This window comes from Diuraphis noxia, unplaced genomic scaffold, assembly GCF_037042655.1.
Source record: "Diuraphis noxia isolate RWA-SAM2 unplaced genomic scaffold, SU_Dnox_SAM2 contig0005, whole genome shotgun sequence".
Lineage (NCBI taxonomy): Eukaryota > Metazoa > Arthropoda > Insecta > Hemiptera > Aphididae > Diuraphis > Diuraphis noxia.
Window position 1 is genome coordinate 14,975,288 of NW_028301715.1, and position 18,949 is coordinate 14,994,236.

General features: G+C 25.9%; 2 protein-coding genes across 2 annotated transcripts in view; both read left to right on the forward strand.

The window, feature by feature from the left end:
• The window catches only part of SPoCk (secretory pathway calcium atpase), a 35,947-nt gene extending 23,712 nt beyond the window's left edge, over nt 1-12,235 (forward strand). Inside the window, exons 6-23 of the mRNA XM_089228264.1 lie at nt 3,792-3,992; nt 4,896-4,985; nt 5,706-5,803; nt 7,048-7,156; nt 7,288-7,649; nt 7,710-7,834; nt 7,899-7,996; nt 8,243-8,338; nt 8,427-8,516; nt 8,592-8,696; nt 8,777-8,933; nt 9,009-9,179; nt 9,255-9,403; nt 10,497-10,849; nt 10,927-11,074; nt 11,351-11,446; nt 11,533-11,674; nt 11,740-12,235. Of these exons, the coding sequence (XP_089084390.1) occupies nt 3,792-3,992; nt 4,896-4,985; nt 5,706-5,803; nt 7,048-7,156; nt 7,288-7,649; nt 7,710-7,834; nt 7,899-7,996; nt 8,243-8,338; nt 8,427-8,516; nt 8,592-8,696; nt 8,777-8,933; nt 9,009-9,179; nt 9,255-9,403; nt 10,497-10,849; nt 10,927-11,074; nt 11,351-11,446; nt 11,533-11,674; nt 11,740-11,864 (2,715 nt within the window). The 3' untranslated portion in view covers nt 11,865-12,235. The remainder of the gene's footprint in view (nt 1-3,791; nt 3,993-4,895; nt 4,986-5,705; nt 5,804-7,047; nt 7,157-7,287; nt 7,650-7,709; nt 7,835-7,898; nt 7,997-8,242; nt 8,339-8,426; nt 8,517-8,591; nt 8,697-8,776; nt 8,934-9,008; nt 9,180-9,254; nt 9,404-10,496; nt 10,850-10,926; nt 11,075-11,350; nt 11,447-11,532; nt 11,675-11,739) is intronic.
• A 2,314-nt stretch (nt 12,236-14,549) lies between these two features.
• Nucleotides 14,550-17,289, forward strand: CysRS-m (cysteine--tRNA ligase-like protein, mitochondrial). The gene is made up of 12 exons (XM_089228601.1): nt 14,550-14,770; nt 14,844-15,086; nt 15,165-15,311; nt 15,412-15,560; nt 15,644-15,842; nt 15,921-16,054; nt 16,115-16,246; nt 16,356-16,489; nt 16,557-16,673; nt 16,746-16,844; nt 16,919-17,086; nt 17,164-17,289. The coding sequence occupies exons 2-12, from the start codon at nt 14,899-14,901 to the stop codon at nt 17,200-17,202; spliced, it is 1,506 nt and encodes a 501-aa protein (XP_089084727.1). The 5' UTR covers nt 14,550-14,770; nt 14,844-14,898; the 3' UTR covers nt 17,203-17,289.
• The last annotated feature ends 1,660 nt before the right edge of the window (nt 17,290-18,949 follow it).

Below are 18,949 nucleotides of genomic sequence, written 5' to 3' on the forward strand. Positions count from 1 at the left end.
CATATTAATTATATGACCAATTTCACTCTTATCGTTTATGAACAACGATTTATTATTGTTACACCGTTTAAAATAATTTGGTCGCATTAACGTTTGAACTTAACAATTAGGGATGATAAGATTTTACTATAAAATACATACATTTTAAAATGTCATTACTACAATAAAAAATCATGTGCACCAATACAAAACTAGAAATAATTTAATTCACTGTAATATTATATCATATTATAAAAGTAAGTGGGAATATTAGGTTATTATTTATTAGGAATCACTTACAAGTAAAATTATATGTAAATAATTTTTTCCCACGGCTTTAGATAGGTTAGGTTAGGTTTTAAAGCCGTGGTTTTGTCTATATAATAGAGAAACTATATAGGAGTTAATGTAAAGTAGGTATACATTTATATAATAGGGCTTATTTGGTATACAATTTGTGGGTGGTGTTAAGTACAAGGGTGATCCTGGACTCGCGCATCCGTTGAAATCATTTTTATTTTCCTCAAAACAATGCTTGCTTATCTTTTAAACTATTATTTTACTGTAAAGCCATGTATGTTTTGAAAATCTGATGATAATATGGATAAAGGAATGCGCTGGGACGCTAGGGTTAATCAGATGGTTCAATAACACCCAGTGATATTTTTGATCTAATTATAGCTGGTTAGAGTCATCGTTGCATGCAGTTATCAATAAACTAGATTATAAAAATATATCAGCATGTTTTAATTTTTAATTTTTTAAATATTATATTATAAGTTCAAAATACATCGTTATAAATTTTTAAGAACTTGATTGATAACTAGATAGTTTTATTAAAAGTACGTTTTAACCGATGGATTTTGAGACCCTTACTCGTGACGGCTGTTGGAAATAATAATAAACGAAAGATTGCTTAAAAATTGAATCAAATTATTTATATATTCCCCAGTAAACAGAAAATTATAAAATAAGTAGCTGTGATTGAACACCAGATTGAATACATGATGTTAGACGGGTTAGGTCAGAAGATTAATATGTCCAGTACCGGCAGTACCTATACAGTTATACTTATAGCCTGCAGGTGTATATTGTAGAATAAATGCGTTACTGTGGCCTTTAAGAATTGAAATTCGTTTGTTTTATTTATTTGTCATGACAACAAAATATTTGGTTTGATTTTACAAAATACAACAAATTTTATCTTCCCAAAAAGGGTATGGCTTGTGATAAGGGATGATCGATGGTGTCACGATTGAAGCGGATTGTGAAACGAAACTTTTATAAAAACATAAGCAAAGGTGGGTAAGATTTTGAATAATTTTGACGCTTGAGCTTCCAAAGTTTGTGATCTACACTACAGATATTATACTGGGTGATTCTTTTATCAAACACAACTCATTATTTCAAAAACTATTAACTTAATTCAATTTTTTTTCTTTCAAAACTTTAGATCCATCTTGTTCTAGAACTATATATTTTTTTAAATATTTTCACCCTTATATTTATCAGGTAAACCATTATCAACTTTTGATTTTCAAATAACAACCTATACTTAAAATTTCATGAACTAAAAAGGCTATTTTTTCAATGAATTTCACGTTTAAATTTTCATTTTTCGTTAATCCGTTTACAAGATATAGCCTCCCGAAGTTGGATGGTTTTGGTTGGTGTTTGTGTGTTATAGGAGTATGTTAAGTGGTATTTACACACAAACACCATAATATGAGTGTTGTTTGATAAAAGAATCACCTTGTATTGGTTAAAACTTAAAAATAATAGTCTATAAAAAAGTCTACTATTTTTAAATTGTGAGCGGGTTCATCAAATGTGTAATAGTTTGAAAATGTATGGTACGTTGATGTATAGGTATCTTAGGGTCTTAATGTAAAAAGAAGAAATTTCCGGGGCAGTCAGAACCCTAGAACCCTACCCCTGTGTAGTGCGTACGCCACTGATAATAGCCTATAATAGTAATTTATATATAGTGTAGACGTGGCTTAAACACACTACAAAAGATTCCATAACTGGCTTTTAAACCACAGAAAACCACTCATGCATGATACCTTGACCCTTGACTATCCCTGGAAATCCTTCCAAACGTCTATTATAGCGCACGTACCTATAGTATAGAAACCATAGACATATAAATATTTATATGTCTATAGTAGAAACCTACTGACAAACTAATTCAATCTTAATATTCATGTTTTTTTTTTAATTGTAGTACCTCCACTAGGAGGCTTCTACGCTTTATTATCTCTATCTATTTGTTTTATTTTTATTATTTTCATTGCTATCTATTACCTCAGTTGTTGTTCTTGTTCTTTTTTGCAACAGATTGAATAAAACATTGTAAAAACAAAATAATATGAAGTTTGATACAGTAGTACCTTCTACCTAGTACCTACTCAAGCCTGGGTGTGATACCTATACAATTGTTTTGTGTTTACGACTATATTATGACAAATATCTATAAAATAATTAATTTGAAAATATATACTGTAGGCACTATAAAAAAAATAAATAAAAAAAATAGTCGTATGTCGGTAATTCACTATTGAAATTGGCAGTACATATATTATTAAACATAAAAACAACTCTTTAATAAAAACGATAAACATTTTAAAACCTCTTCTCCCGGGTGGAAGGTAATTTGGCGTAACCGAGTCTCCAATAATTGCTATTTGCTGCAGTTTTATTAATAGTCTCGTGGACTACCTATTATAATATTATTATTGTTGGTTTTAGCATAAATCGCATATAATCACCAATTATTACCGTTATTGATTCCTATAATCTTATCAACACCTAAACGGTATGTAGATAATACATTTTTATTTCCCGCATAATATTATTATTTAATTTACTCCCTATTTAATATTTACTATTATCACAGATTGAGCGTAGAACGTTTTACAATATATAATATAGGTAGCGTGTGAATAAATATTTTATATTTATATGTAATGCTTATAGATTATAATAGGTAGTTTTATTTAAAACCTATAATGTTTTATTTAATCTGAGCTATTGTATAAAAATATTTAGTGGCCATTTCTGTGTGTGAGTTGTGTGACGTGTGCATTATATGTACTGTCATATCATGGGTGTATCAAATATAAATAATGCACATCTAATAATTAAAAATGTTTATTTATTTCTAGGTAGGAAGTAGATTCATGCTATTATATTTTATAGTTTTATAAGACCGATCGTCGGACCTCGATATGTTGACTTATACAACATAGTACATACATGCTTATACAGTTGTATACTTGAATAGTTTATTAAAAATGTATTACAATAATTATCTGTTCGGAAAAAATTGGTAGCTCTGTCACTTTCATGATACTGAACAATAATATGTTAACACGTTGATAATGATAAGGTATTTTATAATCTATGTAGGCAAATCAAAAATAGTATTTGTATTTAAAGTAAACCGTGAAATTCGTTAAAGTGTAGCTAATTAATAATTATATTTAAAATGTCTCTTTAAATGTGTTGAATTTACCTCTTTAACCATGATTTAGTTTAATTGTTTCCATATAATTTTTTTTTTTTTAATTTTAACTTGTTGTTTAACTCACATTTGTAAGAGGTGATTTGAGTTCAACAATATTTATTCCTGGTATAATGAACTCTAAGTATAAAATTGTTAATAAATTTAGCAATGAATCTTTACATTCACTTTTAAATCACGAATCACATGATAGTCCATCAGGTTCTAATTTTGTATGTGTCTTGGCATTAATTTTTAACAATGTCGCTTACCGAAGTATTTAATAAAAACATTTATTTTAATTTAGATGATAGCAGAGCATGAAAAGATGTGGCTTACTACAAAAGAAGCAAGTGCAATTAGTGCCGAAGATGTGGTGTCTAGATTAAGAGTCAGTTTTAGGAGTGGATTATCTTGGAAAGAATGTGAATTTAGAAGACAGATGACTGGATACAATGAATTTTCAGTTCATCAAGGAGATCCACTATGGAAAAAATATATTGAACAGGTAAAACATATTATATTGTATTATTAATGCATAAGCCCCAGATTGTGTATGTATGTGTTCAGAATTAATATATTACCTTTACAAAAATGGTACAAATTTTTAAATAAATATATATTTTTTTTGTTAAAAACAATAATATATTAATATATGGGTATAAAATTAAGTACCTAAGTTAAAATGATGAGGCTTGGTATTCAATAGTTTCTTAGTCAAAAAATGTTTGGTAGCAGCAGATTTAAATCTTAATGTAAATTAAAATTAAAAATATATTAAACAATTGATTTTTAAATTTAAATTTGATGTAGGTAAGTAATAACTAATTTAATCAAAAAATTAAAATAGGTAGAAGAATATTTCTGTATTAATACTTATTTCTGAAACAATTCTACTCGATCAAATATGTTTCTAATATACATGAATATGTTTAATATAAATATGTATAAATTATTTATACTTTGTTTTTCAAGTACACACAATAAAGTTAATTTACTGAAAAATTATTAAATATTTCAAGTACAACTGTGCATTAAAACAGTGTATTATTTTAATCTTCAACAATAATGTATTTGCATATTTTAATTTGTGGAAATCCTATTACAACTACCTACATTCATAGCCACCTATTGTTTTATAATTTAATTTTGATGCAATTCAAGTTACTTAGTATTTATCTGTAATTTAAAATTCATAGTAATGAATTTTAAGTCATAAATTGTTTTAAATGTTTAAATTTTTAAAAATCTTAGTTCTACCTAACCTTATGTAATTTGTTTATGTTAGTTTATAATAGCTATACTATACAACTTTACTTTCATAGAGTATTTTTCGAATATTTATTCATGTGAAGTATGAAAAAACATAATATATGAACTAGAATATTAATTCAAAACTTATTATTTTCAGTTTAGAAATCCATTGATACTTCTTTTGCTAGCATCAGCTGTAGTAAGCGTATGTATGAAACAATTTGATGACGCCATCAGTATTACTACAGTACGTTCAATTAAATAATTAATTACTCATTATTTATGGTTAATGTTACAATGGTTTTATTTTCTTCACAAAATAATGAATTAATAATAAAATTAATTTTGATTAATTTACTTTTGAATTTTTGGTAATACAGTAAAACCTGACTTAACGGACACCACTATAACATAACAGACCATCTTTCAACGACAAAATAAGGTCTCAGAAAACATTCCAATGTATTTTAACCTGTCTATTATGGGTTTTTTCTTTTACTGACACAGACTGTAATATTTATCCCTTATACCTTCATTACAAACAAACTCAAAGTCAAATTAGTTCAAACTCAAATTTAATTGCATATTTACATATACTATACATTCTATATAACAGTGTTACCAGTCGTAACAGCGCACGCGCAACTTCAAGGCATGGATTTAGATCAATTTACATACATAGTACTTCAATATTGCCAGTAATGTTTGATGCCTATATTATATTATTTCATATGTATTAATATTTAATAACCATGCCACAATATTTTCAATAAATAAATAGTTAGTTTGCCTTTAATGATATTAAATCTTGTCTAAAATGTCCACATTTGATTGTCCTCTAACTTTTCGTTATGTACAGGTTTCACTGTAATATTATTCCTAGGTAGGTAAAATATTAATTGTTGATGTTTTAAAAAAAAAAAATAACTAAATTGAAATTATTAAAACTCCTTTAATGTTTTTACAGGCTATTATCATTGTTGTTACTGTAGCTTTTATACAAGAATATAGGTCTGAAAAGTCATTAGAAGCATTAACAAAACTTGTACCACCTACATGTCGATGGTTAGTATTCTAAGAAATATTATTAAGTTATTATTTGTTTTCTTATTTTATAAAAATGTATTTAATTTATTGATATTTAGTGAAAAATTGGAGACAATTAGAAAGTATTTACTCTCATTTACGAGTATGTTTGAAGAATAATTGATAAAATATATAATTTTAAAATTATTAACTTAGTATACAAGGTGTAACGGATAGAACTGACTTTTGGAATAAATTTTGTTCAAATTAATATTTTTTATTAATTAATTTATTTTTGTTCATAAAGTGACCCTAGCGCATATGTATAATAATTTTTATGTTTATTTTTTAGTACTGAGAATAAAAAAACTTAAAAATTGTTTTTGATAAATTCAAAATAGCCTATTTATGAATCTAATTATAAGAACAATTTTGATGGTAAAAAGATTTATCTAAGTTAAGTGGTTTATTTTTAAAAATCTTTCTAAAATTCAATATTTTTTTGGTTAAATTAATTTGGAACGTAGTAACTTTAAAAAAAATATTATTTTCAAGAATTTGCTAATATGAATATATTTATTAAATTATTTACTTATCATATAATATAAACAATTTTTGTTGAATTCATTGAATATTCATTATGTAATTCTTTCATAATCATTTAAATTAAACACAAACAGATTTCTAATTTTTATACTTGTTATTTATTGTATTATGGTGGGTCAGTAGTTTTTTCCTTATTATTATTATACTTGTTATTTTGAAATTTTGTTATATATTTTATGTTTATATAATGGAATTGTTAACAAAAAATGTAAGCTTTTGTTAGTAGTTAACTATTTGAGTTCTGAAATTTATTGCTACTAGCTAATAATGTTAACTTTATTGGTTAGGTTGGCATTTTTTTTTTATTATTCTCCAATTTAGGTTATATATTGTTTGCCGTTGATGATTTTATAAAATTATCATTGTTACTAATAAACTTAAATTTTTTATTTATAGCCCAACATTTCGATCCATAGATCATCCCCGGCCTCACTACTGTCTTATAAAATTTACTTTTTAACCTGATTGGGATTCTTCTAATGCATAAAATACCTTACGCTTCTCTCCGCTTCATTTATCCACACTTCCTAAACCTATGCATAATATCTTCTTCAAAACCTCCATTCTCTTGTAATACTAATCCTAAGTACTTGAAACTATTAACTTTGTCCACCAATAAATTGAATATATTAATTGAAATAAATTAACTAATAACTTGACTTTGTGTTCTGTTTTAGCCTTCGGGAGGAACAATTAGAATCTATGCTTGCAAGATCGTTGGTACCTGGTGATATTGTTTATTTAAGCACTGGTGATAGAGTCCCTGCTGATATTAGACTTTTCGAGGTAAAACTTAAATATAAAAATATAAAAGTAATAGGTCAACAATAATTAATAAATTTAGATATTTGCTTATTAAGAACTATTAGTTCTTTTTGTGTGTATAATAAAATCATAATTGGATTTTCACTTTATAGGCCATTGACTTAGCTATAGACGAAAGTAGTTTTACTGGGGAAACAGAACCATGTATGAAAACAACAGAGTTAGTTTTGAATCCAGTTAGTCACACATCAATGAAAAACATAGCATTCATGGGTACGTTAGTACGGTGTGGGAATGGTAAAGGAGTTGTGGTAAATACAGGAGAAAAATCGGAATTTGGCGAACTTTTCAAGTTAATGCAAAGTGAAGAAGCACCAAAGACCCCTTTGCAGAATAGCATGGATATTCTGGGTACTCAGTTATCGGTGTATTCTTTCTTTATTATTGGTTTGATAATGATGCTTGGTTGGATTCAGGGCCGACCTATTTTAGATATGTTTACTATTGGTGTCAGGTAAAAAAATTAGTCAATAGATTAATATATGTGTTATAAAAATTTTTTTCACTGTTTTAGTTTGGCTGTAGCTGCAATACCAGAAGGCTTACCTATAGTTGTAACTGTGACTTTGGCACTTGGTGTAATGCGTATGGCTAATAGAAAAGCTATTGTGAAGAAATTACCAACTGTTGAAACTTTAGGTAACTGCTTAACTTTTATTTATAATTATTGATTTGTTATTGTCTTATGTATTTATTTTATTAGGATGTGTTAACATAATATGTTCTGATAAAACTGGCACCATAACCAATAATGAAATGACTGTAACTACAATAATTACTTCTGAGGGATATTATGCTGATGTAAGTTATAAAATAGTTTTTTTTTAAATTTTAAATATTTTTAAATTTAAACTGCTAAAAAAAACTTATTATACTTAAATACAGTAAACTTGTTTTTAATGAACAAGAAAAGCATTATAAATTGTTATGTAACACCCACTAAAAAGATTTTATCGTATTAAAACATTATGAATTATGATAATCACTCTGTATAAAAGTACTATGAAAATTCAATGTACAATATAAAATAATCATTTAATGATCTAGGTTTCTGGAACTGGTTACAATGATCAAGGCGAAGTTCATTTACTTAAATCTTTCTCTTCAGATCAAGCAAAACTAGCTATATATAATTTATTAGAAGTATGTATTGTAGTTTTTTGATAATTTAGATTCTAACAAATATTTTTACTGAGTTTTTTTTTAATTGCATATAATTTTTTTTTTGTAGGTCGGAGTTATTTGCAATAATGCAACTATCAATGGAGATACATTACAGGGGCAGCCAACTGAAGGGGCTCTTTTAGCAGTTGCTATGAAGGTGTTTAAGAAGTTAAATCTTTAATTTATTTATTAATCTTGTTTCTTTTGCTATAATTTTTAATTTTGATCATAGAATAGAATGTATGGTATTAGTGAAAGATACTTAAAACTTCAAGAATATCCATTTAGTTCTGAACAAAAACTTATGGCTGTGAAATGTGTTAATAAATACGATGATGTAAGATTTTTGAATATAGCATATTTCATTATTATTAGTATTTACTATTTTTATTATTTTATTAAAATTAAAATTTATAGGTTAAAGAAGAAATTTATTTTGTCAAAGGTGCTTTAGAAAAAGTCTTGAAACAATGTACAAAATATTCTAATGGAAATGAAAAACTATTATTAAGTAGTAAAAAAGAACAAGATATATTTACTGAAGCATATGAAATTGGTAGAAAAGGACTTAGAGGTTAGTTATAATGCTCTGTTTTACTAGTATCTCTATCAGATTATTTTATTAATTATTTTTAAACACATTTTTTAGTTATTGCATTAGCCAAAGGAGATTCTTTACAAGATTTGGTTTATTTGGGATTAGTTGGAATTTGCGATCCTCCAAAACCATTTGTTAGAGAATCCATAGAACAGTTGTATAATTGTGGAGTTAAAGTAAAATTAGTCACTGGAGATGCTCAAGAAACTGCAGTTGCCATTGGTATGTAGCATACAACATTATTACCAAATAAAAATAAAAAATATTTTTATCTTTTATTTTAAAATTTGAATATAGGAAGTATGATTGGCTTGGATATGATTCATGGACAAACCATGTCTGGCCAACAAATTGATAATATGTCTGATCATCAACTAAAAGCAATGGTAAACAATGTATCTGTTTTTTACCGTGTTACACCTCGCCACAAATTAACAATAATCAAGGTACCTAATAGTTTGTTACCATTACACTTCATCCTTTAATTTTATAATGATATTTTCTACTCTTTGTATCGTAAAATATTTTGGCCTTTTAAAGCTAATAATAGATATTTGAGATTTATTTACTTTTTTAGTTTGATTTTTTTTTTTCTATTAAGTTCTTCATACAGTAATTCAAAAATAAATAACTACTTCTCCTCAGGTGATTTTTGTTGTTTGGTTTTAATTTAAAAGAAGTTTATCATAGAAATTTGGAACTATCCCACTTTTACTTAAATTATTATTTTTCATATACAGGTTAAATTTTCTTTGAGGTAAAATTTACAATTAAGTCTTAAATGCGAAAAAATGTTAAGTAAAATATTTATGTCACAAATACTTAATGATATTAGAAGTAGATTTATCATTTAATTTTTCAACAAAGAATATTAGAAATTTTGGAACAAGCAGCAAGCTGTTCACCCTGCCCTTATGCTAGAACTGCCACTGTCCATAAATAATAAAATGTTCAACATTTTAAAACTAATTTTAAGCTATTTATTTTGAGAATCTGTTCATACTGTTTAGTAATATTCTAATATTGGCTTATAATTTTCATTTTGATAAAATAATAAGTAAATGATATTATAACATTGTATTATGATAACACATTTTCCCTATTTTTTCACTTATGTTCTTAGTCTAATTGTTTTTGAATTTTTTAAGTTTTTATATATCATGATTTTTTTTTACTTACGCTTATAATTTTTAAGTTTAACACTAACCAGATAGTACCTATTACACATATTTATTCTAATATTATATTATTAATAATTTGTAAACACGATTTCAAACATGTAAGTTATATCTATATACTAGTAATAATTATACGGATGTATACATAATAACTCGTGGGCCTCCACACGAGAATACTCAGTAAGGCTCAGTATTCTTATCTTGAGAAATAAATGAATAATAAAAATAATAAAAAAAGAAATCAATGTTTCAAAAGTATTATTAGTAAAATATTATAAATTTAAAAATTTCATTAGGTATAATAGTGGAGAAATAAAATAAAATCTAATTTATTTATTTTTAATTGTGTCTATAATTTTAGGCATTACAAGCAAATGGTAATGTTGTTGGAATGACAGGTGATGGAGTTAATGATAGTGTTGCATTGAAAAAAGCTGATATTGGAATAGCTATGGGTAAAAATGGAACAGATGTTTGTAAAGAAGCATCAGACATGATACTAGTTGATGATGATTTCCAAACAATTGTGGCAGCTATTGAAGAAGGGAAAGGAATATTCTTCAACATTCGAAATTTCGTGAAGTTTCAACTTAGTACTAGTATTGCCGCATTATCTTTAATTGCTTTAGCAACCATTTTTAGAATACCAAATCCATTAAATGCCATGCAAATATTATGGATTAATATTATAATGGATGGACCACCTGCCCAAAGGTAGCTATATCATTAATCTAGTTATTTGTAACTTGTTTTTTCTCTTTTGTTATATTGTACTATTAATATTTTTTCAGTCTTGCTGTTGAACCTGTTGATAAAGATGTTGTAAAACAAGGTCCTCGAAATGTTAAAACACCAATGATAACAAAAACACTCGTGCTAAATGTTCTTTTTTCAGCTTCAATTATAATTGTTGGAACTCTTTGGGTTTTTAAGCGAGAAGTGAGTTTTTATTTTCAGAGTTTAATTTAATTTCTTAATAATTTAATAATTTAAATAATACTAGGAGTACTTTATATAAATAATTGACTGGTAAAATTAAATCCTTATTAAATCCCGTTCATAAATATTGCTTTTGCTTTTAATTCCAATGTTCAAATCAATAAATATTATTATAATGAATTCAAATAAAACCAATTTTTTACAATTATGAACATTCAATACTTAATTATTAGTTGCTTTATAGTTAATTTTAATTATGTTTCTATATGATTTCAGTTAAGCGACAATGATGTGTCTAAGAGAGACACTACAATGACATTTACATGTTTTGTTTTTTTTGATATGTTTAATGCTCTTAGCTGCCGTTCACAGGTATGATGATTTTAAATTTTTAAAATATTAGAATTGATTTTATCTATATTGTCATTCAATAGTAAGCATTATGATTATGTTTGTAGACAAAGTCAGTTTTTACTATTGGGTTGTTTTCTAACAAAATGTTTCTTGTTGCTGTTACACTTTCTATTGTTGGACAAATGTTAGTGATATACTTTCCACCATTACAGAATGTATTTCAGACAGAAGCACTTACTTTATATGGTAAAGATTATTCTATTTTAATTGTGAGTTAAAAATATTAATTTTTTTTTCTTCAAAATTTTTAGATATTTTACTTTTATTGGGATTGACATCAAGTGTTTTCATTGTATCAGAAATAAAAAAATTTTTTGAGAGACATTTACAAAAAAGGCTAACTAGAGCACCCAAAAAACAAATGGCATTTGTGTAATGATATTGAAACTTCTACTCTTGGTTACATTATGAATGGTATTAAAACAATTATAATATTAATAATACCCAATTATAAATTAAATGACAATCGAATAGTTATAATACATAGCGTTATGTTCATATTTTTTTTATATATTTATTGATGCAATATAAATCTCATGTTTTTAGGTTGTGTATTTGCATATTTTAGTTCCTTTCTTCTTTTATTGACTTAAATATTTGTTATTATTAATATTATTATATGTGAATCCAAAGTTTTATCTATTGGTTGTTTAATGCCTTAATTGTCTTCTACTATTAAAATGTGATGTATAAGAAGGAATATATTTGTGTATTATTTGTAAAATTATATATTTTTATGAACACTTATATTTATGTGCTTAAAATTTTAAATAATAATATTTTATTGTTTTAATTTTTAAAACTGTTTCAATCGAGTACTATTATCTCTAAAAATTACTTAAAATTAACTTTATTATTGTTGTGTAAAAAATAAAACAATATGTGAATTAGTTAGTATTCGTTTGTGTAACTTGGAAACTAAAAAGTATTTTACTTTTATGTATAAATAATGTATAGTAAATTATAAGTATTATTATTGTTGTTTAATCACTTTTTATAAAATGTATAATTTAATTATGACACATTTAATAATTATACTGAGAAACAATACTGTTGGATAAATATTATTTTTTAATATTCAATCATCTCTGGAGCTATTCATTGTTTACATATCAGTATAATATCAGTTTATTTCCTAAATTTTAATCTGGCTGCTTGTTATTGGTTAATAGTTTTTGTTAAATATATTATATTATTATATTACAAAAATAATAATTAATTTTTATCCATGAATGTTTAAAATAAATAAAATATAATATGATGTATGTTTCACGTATAATCAATTTTATACCTAAGAAAATTACAACAATACTATCGGTTAATTTTTATTAAAACACCATAAAATTTGTATTATATATCTCAAACTACCTACTTTGAGAATTGAAGTAATATTATAATTTTGTCAATTTATATTTGAAGTACATTTTTTATGCACTTTTTTTTTAATTCACAATTATTTTTTGATGAAATATAATTCTTTTGATTTTTGATAAAAATTGTTATCTGCTTGTTTTTTTTTTTCGGGTAAGGTAAAAAGCAGGTAAGTCGTGGATGTCGCTCTGCTGTACAGTAGGTTACTGTAATGGAAGGAATTAAATTTGAATCCAATGATATTATATCATTGTATACGAAAGACGATTCTGATCGGAGACGGCTTATCTGTCTAGGATATATTATATTGATTATTAAAAATTTTCAAATCTTAGATTTAAAAAGAAATTTTTTATGAATTTTCTAGTTTAAAATAATTTACGAATTTTCGCGATTTTTACGTATGTTGTCAAAATTCAAACTTTGAATCCTTGTAAAAAAAAAATTGTGACTATGAATTTATTTTATTTTTTAACTGCTATTGTTACTATGTGTTAGGAGCCTTGTATTTAATTTTCAAATCTTAGATTTAAAAATAAAAACTATTATGAATTTCTATCTAAGATAGCCGAACATTGCCGTAATTTTTACGTATTTAGTCAATATCTGAACTTTAAATGCTTATAAAAAAACATCGTGCCTATGTATTTTTAATATTTTTCAACTGCTATTGTTACAAATATGTGTTAGAAGCCTTGTATTAAATTTTCAAGCTTTTCTACCCAACAAATAAATTTTTTAAATTAAAACGTCAGTAAACAGCTCAAAACAAATCAAATATTTTGATATTTATATATTTGTATCAAATATAAACATTTAGTAAAAATTCAAGTATCTGCGGTCATTTATTTAAGAGTTACACGAAAATAAGAAAAACGCTAAATGTGAAATCCAGTGTTGTAAAAATTTAAATTTCAAACGCTCATAAAAATTTAATTTGAATTTCTGGTGTACATTTTTTTGTGGTAAAGACTGACAAACTTGTAGGGGAATCTTGTATTAAATTTTCTAATCTTAGATTTAAATAGACAATTTTTTATGAATTTCTTTAATTTTTCAACTGCTATTGTAAAAATATGTTTGAAACCTTGTATTAAATTTTAAAGATTTTCTACCCAAAAAATAAATTTTTATCGATATTAATTTAAAAAAAAACTAATAATTATCGAAAATTGCATATGCCTATAAATAGTGTAACTTGAATCGAAATTTTTCAGAAATTACATGGTGGATAGAATATACTTATATAAACATTCGGTGAAAATTTAATGTATCTATGGTAATTTGTTTTAAAGTTAAATCAAAAACCAAAATTGATTTTGTCGAAAGCTGATTGTGCGTAAAAATTTCCGTTTTTTCCTTAATTTTTAGTTAGTTTATTCCATTAATTAAGAAAAATATTGGGATTTTTACTAAAGTACCAACTAGATTCAATTTCTGATCGAAAGAGGTACTGAAGTCAAAAATCGAAGCACTTTTACTTCCCCTAAAAACGTGATGACAGCCATCAAAAAAAAAAAAAAAACAAAAACCGGTCAAAACCCGCGCATGCATCCCCACCAAAGGCCCCGTTTGCTCGGCGATCGTCCGTCATCGACAGCCGACGAATGGCGACCAATCACAGAGCGGTTATACGCAGCTAAGGGGTACCGAGTGTTCGGACGTCGTTCCGTCTTCCGTGATTCATTTTCATTTGCGTTTTAAATGTGTTCGTGTAGACATTGTGCTCCTTCTCTTGGCAGATTTTTCCGTGCCAGTTCTGTGCTATTGTTATCTACATTTGTCATTATATTCCTTATCAACTGTTGAACTTGGTTGTCTGATAATAAATTGATATTTGAAAATCAACATTTTTAAATGTTCAATGTTGAATTGATGAGTATGTTGATGACAGTGATGACTCCCAATTTAGTAAGTTCATATCTATCGTTCTTCATAAAAATTTAAAATTGTTCAAACTTCTAAGGAAAATAGAATATTTCAGAATTATAATTTAATTTAAAGAGGAATATTGTTCATGCTCCTTGTCTGCAACTATTATGAAAATGCGTAGTCTCGGTGTTCTTAGTAGTTTGCTGGCCAATCGTTTGTTTTCTACAAACAAACCAAATGTGTTGGTCTATAATCGTAAAACCAAAACAAAAGAACCATTGAAATGTAATAAACTTCTGACATGGTACGTGTGTGGTCCCACGGTATATGACTCAATGCATATTGGGCATGCAAGGTCAGTATTTTTTTTTGTTATGGTATCTAAATATCATTTAAAAAATGTAAAAAAAAAATGTATTCTATATCATTATAGCTGTTACGTTAAGTTTGACATTATCAGAAGAATTTTGGAAAACTATTTTCAATTTTCTGTATTTCAAGTAATGAACATTACCAATGTGGACGATAAAATTATTTCAAAAGCATGTGCCTTAAACGTGGACCCTCTTCAATTAGCAAGGTTCAGATGTTGGATCATTCAAACATAATTTATTATGCTGAAATATTTATTTATTTTTGTCTATAAAATAATTATAACATCAGTTATTTAATGATTTTAGGAAGTACGAAATAGAATTTATTGAAGATATTAATTTGCTAAGCATAAAACAACCAGATATTATAGCAAGAGTAACTGATTTTATTCCCCAAGTCTTAAACTTTATTCAAAACCTTTTCGATAAAGATCTAGTCTATTCGACAGACGATGGTGAGTTTTGAAAATAATTTGAAAATATTTGGTTATAAATCTTGAAAAAAGCCTTTTAGGTTTAATAGTTTCAATGTAAAAAGGTTCGTTGTTTTTTGATACAACCAAGTTTAAAAGATATGGAAAAATTGTCAAAGTGCCTGAAGTTGTTCCACATACATTCAAAAAAAGTAATTTAGATTTTGCTCTTTGGAAAGCAACAAAACCAGGTGAACCTTCGTGGGATTCGTCATGGGGACCTGGGAGACCAGGATGGCACATAGAATGTTCTGCTATTGCAAGGTATCTACTTATTTTATTTGTGTTCATTATAAATTATTTTTGTAAATACATGTATCTAATTTTTTTTAATGTTTACAGCCATTATTTTGGATCCAGTATTGACATACATTCTGGAGGTATAGATTTGCTATTTCCACATCATGAAAATGAAGAAGCTCAATGCTGTGCATACCATAATGTTGACGATTGGGTCAAACATTGGATACATACAGGTTCTTACTTAATTATTTGCTTTCTCTCATTAAATACTAATAAAATGTAATGTTTTTCAGGACATTTGCATATTGGAGATAATATTAAAATGTCAAAATCGTTAATGAACACCATCAGTGTTAAAGAATTACTTAATTCATATACCGCTAATCAATTTCGAACATTATGTTTATTATCAAATTACAAAAGTGGTAGGTAAATTAAATTCTGACACTAGCTTTCAAATTTCAACTGATAAATACTTCTAGAAAGATCATAACAATTTTGTTTTATAATTTGTCACCTGTTTAAAAATTTTAGATTTGGAATTTAATGATAGTACAATGGACGTAGCATGTGGAGTATTAAAAAAATTTGATTCTTTCATCGCCAATTGTTATGCTCATTTAAATACTTACAGCAGTAAACATATTCCTGATATTACATTATTAAAAGTAAGTAAATTATGAAATTGGAATAAAACAAATCTTTTGCCACTTTAATTTATCATTTTTATTTCAGAAAATGTCTGATATTGAAAATGATATATTAATCAATTTAGCAGATAATTTTAATACATCGAAAACTTTAAATTTACTTATTGAGCTCATTAACACATTCAACAAATTACTTACAGTGGTAATGTTTAACCTTTTTATATATTTTAAATTAATTATATATATCCAGTAAAAAGAGTATGATTTTGTTTAGGACTTCAATTTTAATTGTTCAAACTTGGAAGTGATTCAAGCGTTAAATATAGTATTTAAAACATTAGAGTCATTTGGGATCGATTTAACTACAACTAAGGTAATGATTTTTTTCTTTTAAACTTATAATCAATGCATTAATAATTATTTTATTTGAAATAATTATGTTTTTAGTTCAAGTCTGATGCTGAAAATAGTTTAGTTATTGATGCCGCAGTAAATTTTAGAGCAAAACTTAGACAGTTAGCATTAGAATCTAAGTCTGAAATTAATAAACAAGATATACTTAAACTTTGTGATACTTTAAGGGATGAACTTGCTGCAGCCAACATTATTGTTCAAGTAAATTAATTTAATAAAATATTATTAATTATATTTATTTTAATTATATATTACAATTATTTTACTTAATATTTTAGGACTCAAAGTTATCATCAATGTGGAGACATGAAAAGTAACAAAAATACAAGCCAAAAAAAAAATTTGACTTGAGACTTATACATTTTCTGTTTACTAAAAGTAATTATTAAATTTATTTTTTTGTAGTTTTGGTATGTTGTTTGGTTTTATTTTTAAATATACATTTGAGTAAAATATGATAAAAAAATACTATTAGCAACAATTTAATGAATATGTAAGCATTTGTATAATTTAGAATTACCAAGAACAGGTTTTTCGAAAATGTTTGATCTTTATTTTAACCTTGATTTTCTATTTATTATAATTATTAGTGAATATGTTAATTTAATGTTGCTTTTAATTTTATATCAATACAAATCACTATTCTGAACTATATTTTGGCTTAAAAACTAGGCTCCAATACATGTTTTTAGGTTGTTAAATATTTGAAATTCGAATATGACTTTTTTTTTATTAAGAAGAATATATTTACTATCTTATTTTACAATAATCAGTAAGTATGATGACAAAATTTATTTATATGACATTAAGAATATTAGAAAAGGAAGGCCCTCAGTAGTGCCACCTAACAAGAAATTACATTAAGTTAATTATTTGGTTTAGTTTTTTTTTTTTGTATTTTATTCTTTTATCATGGCCCGGGGCCACAGCCTTTTTAGTCTTTTGGGAGCGTGTGTTGCAGAGGATAATTTTTGGATTAAAGGATTAAAATGAGTGTGGAGTTTGGATAAGAATTTGGCCAAATCGTTAAGGATAGGTAGATTTAAATCTTTGTGGAGATTTTTATTTGTTATGTACCAGGGGCGGAGGTTATTAGGCGTAAGCATATTGATTGAAAAGTTTGTAGAGTTCTGGTATTGAAAGGCTTTGAAGACCCCCATAGCTGAATACCATAGAGCCAGACCGGTGGATTATCGCTTTATATATTGTCACCTTGTTTGTTAGGGATAGTTTAATTTTAAAAGGGGTCTAAGGAGGTTCAGCCTGGAGTTAACTTGTTTCCGCTTTAGTTTTAGTTGTGGGCCCTATGTAAGATGTTTGTCAAATGTGAGCCCTAAGAATATGACTTAAAATCTATTTTTAGAAAATTTTAATATAAACAAAAACAGATTTTAATTAATATTTCGCTCAGTACCAAGGAAGGCTTTTTGTATAATGAAATAAAACCCCTTAAATAGGTAATTCATTAATAAAAACAATACAATATGCTCAACAGTTTTTTTAATTGTATGTAATATAATTATTGAAGTACTATATTTGTCTATCTTGTTCAGCGTCTAATATAAATTCAAAATACTAGTACCTAATTTAATTTAGTTCTAAATCATTAATGTTAATAAATACAAATTAAAAACATTGAATAAAAACAAAATGTGAAATGAATGATTTACATCATATAACATTTTTTGTTTTTTTTTTTAAAGGAGGTAGATACAATATCATTAACTTTATTTTGTAACTAAGTACTAATTTATTAATACAATTTTTTGACTAGAATTGTGTACTAAGTAAATATTGAAAACAAAAAAATACAAAAAAATTGAGGAACTTTATAACGTCACTATTAATAATATAATTGTTGGAAAAAGAATGTAAGAAAATCACAATTATTCTTGCTAAAAATATTCACGATTTGAGCAAAGCAAAGGAATTTTCTTTAAATACTGTACATGATAAAATAATATTCAAATCTTATGTTATAATACAATTTAAATCTAACACAAATTAATAGTTTTTCATTATTTAGTTATTAAACACACTTATATTCAAACAACTGATGGATGA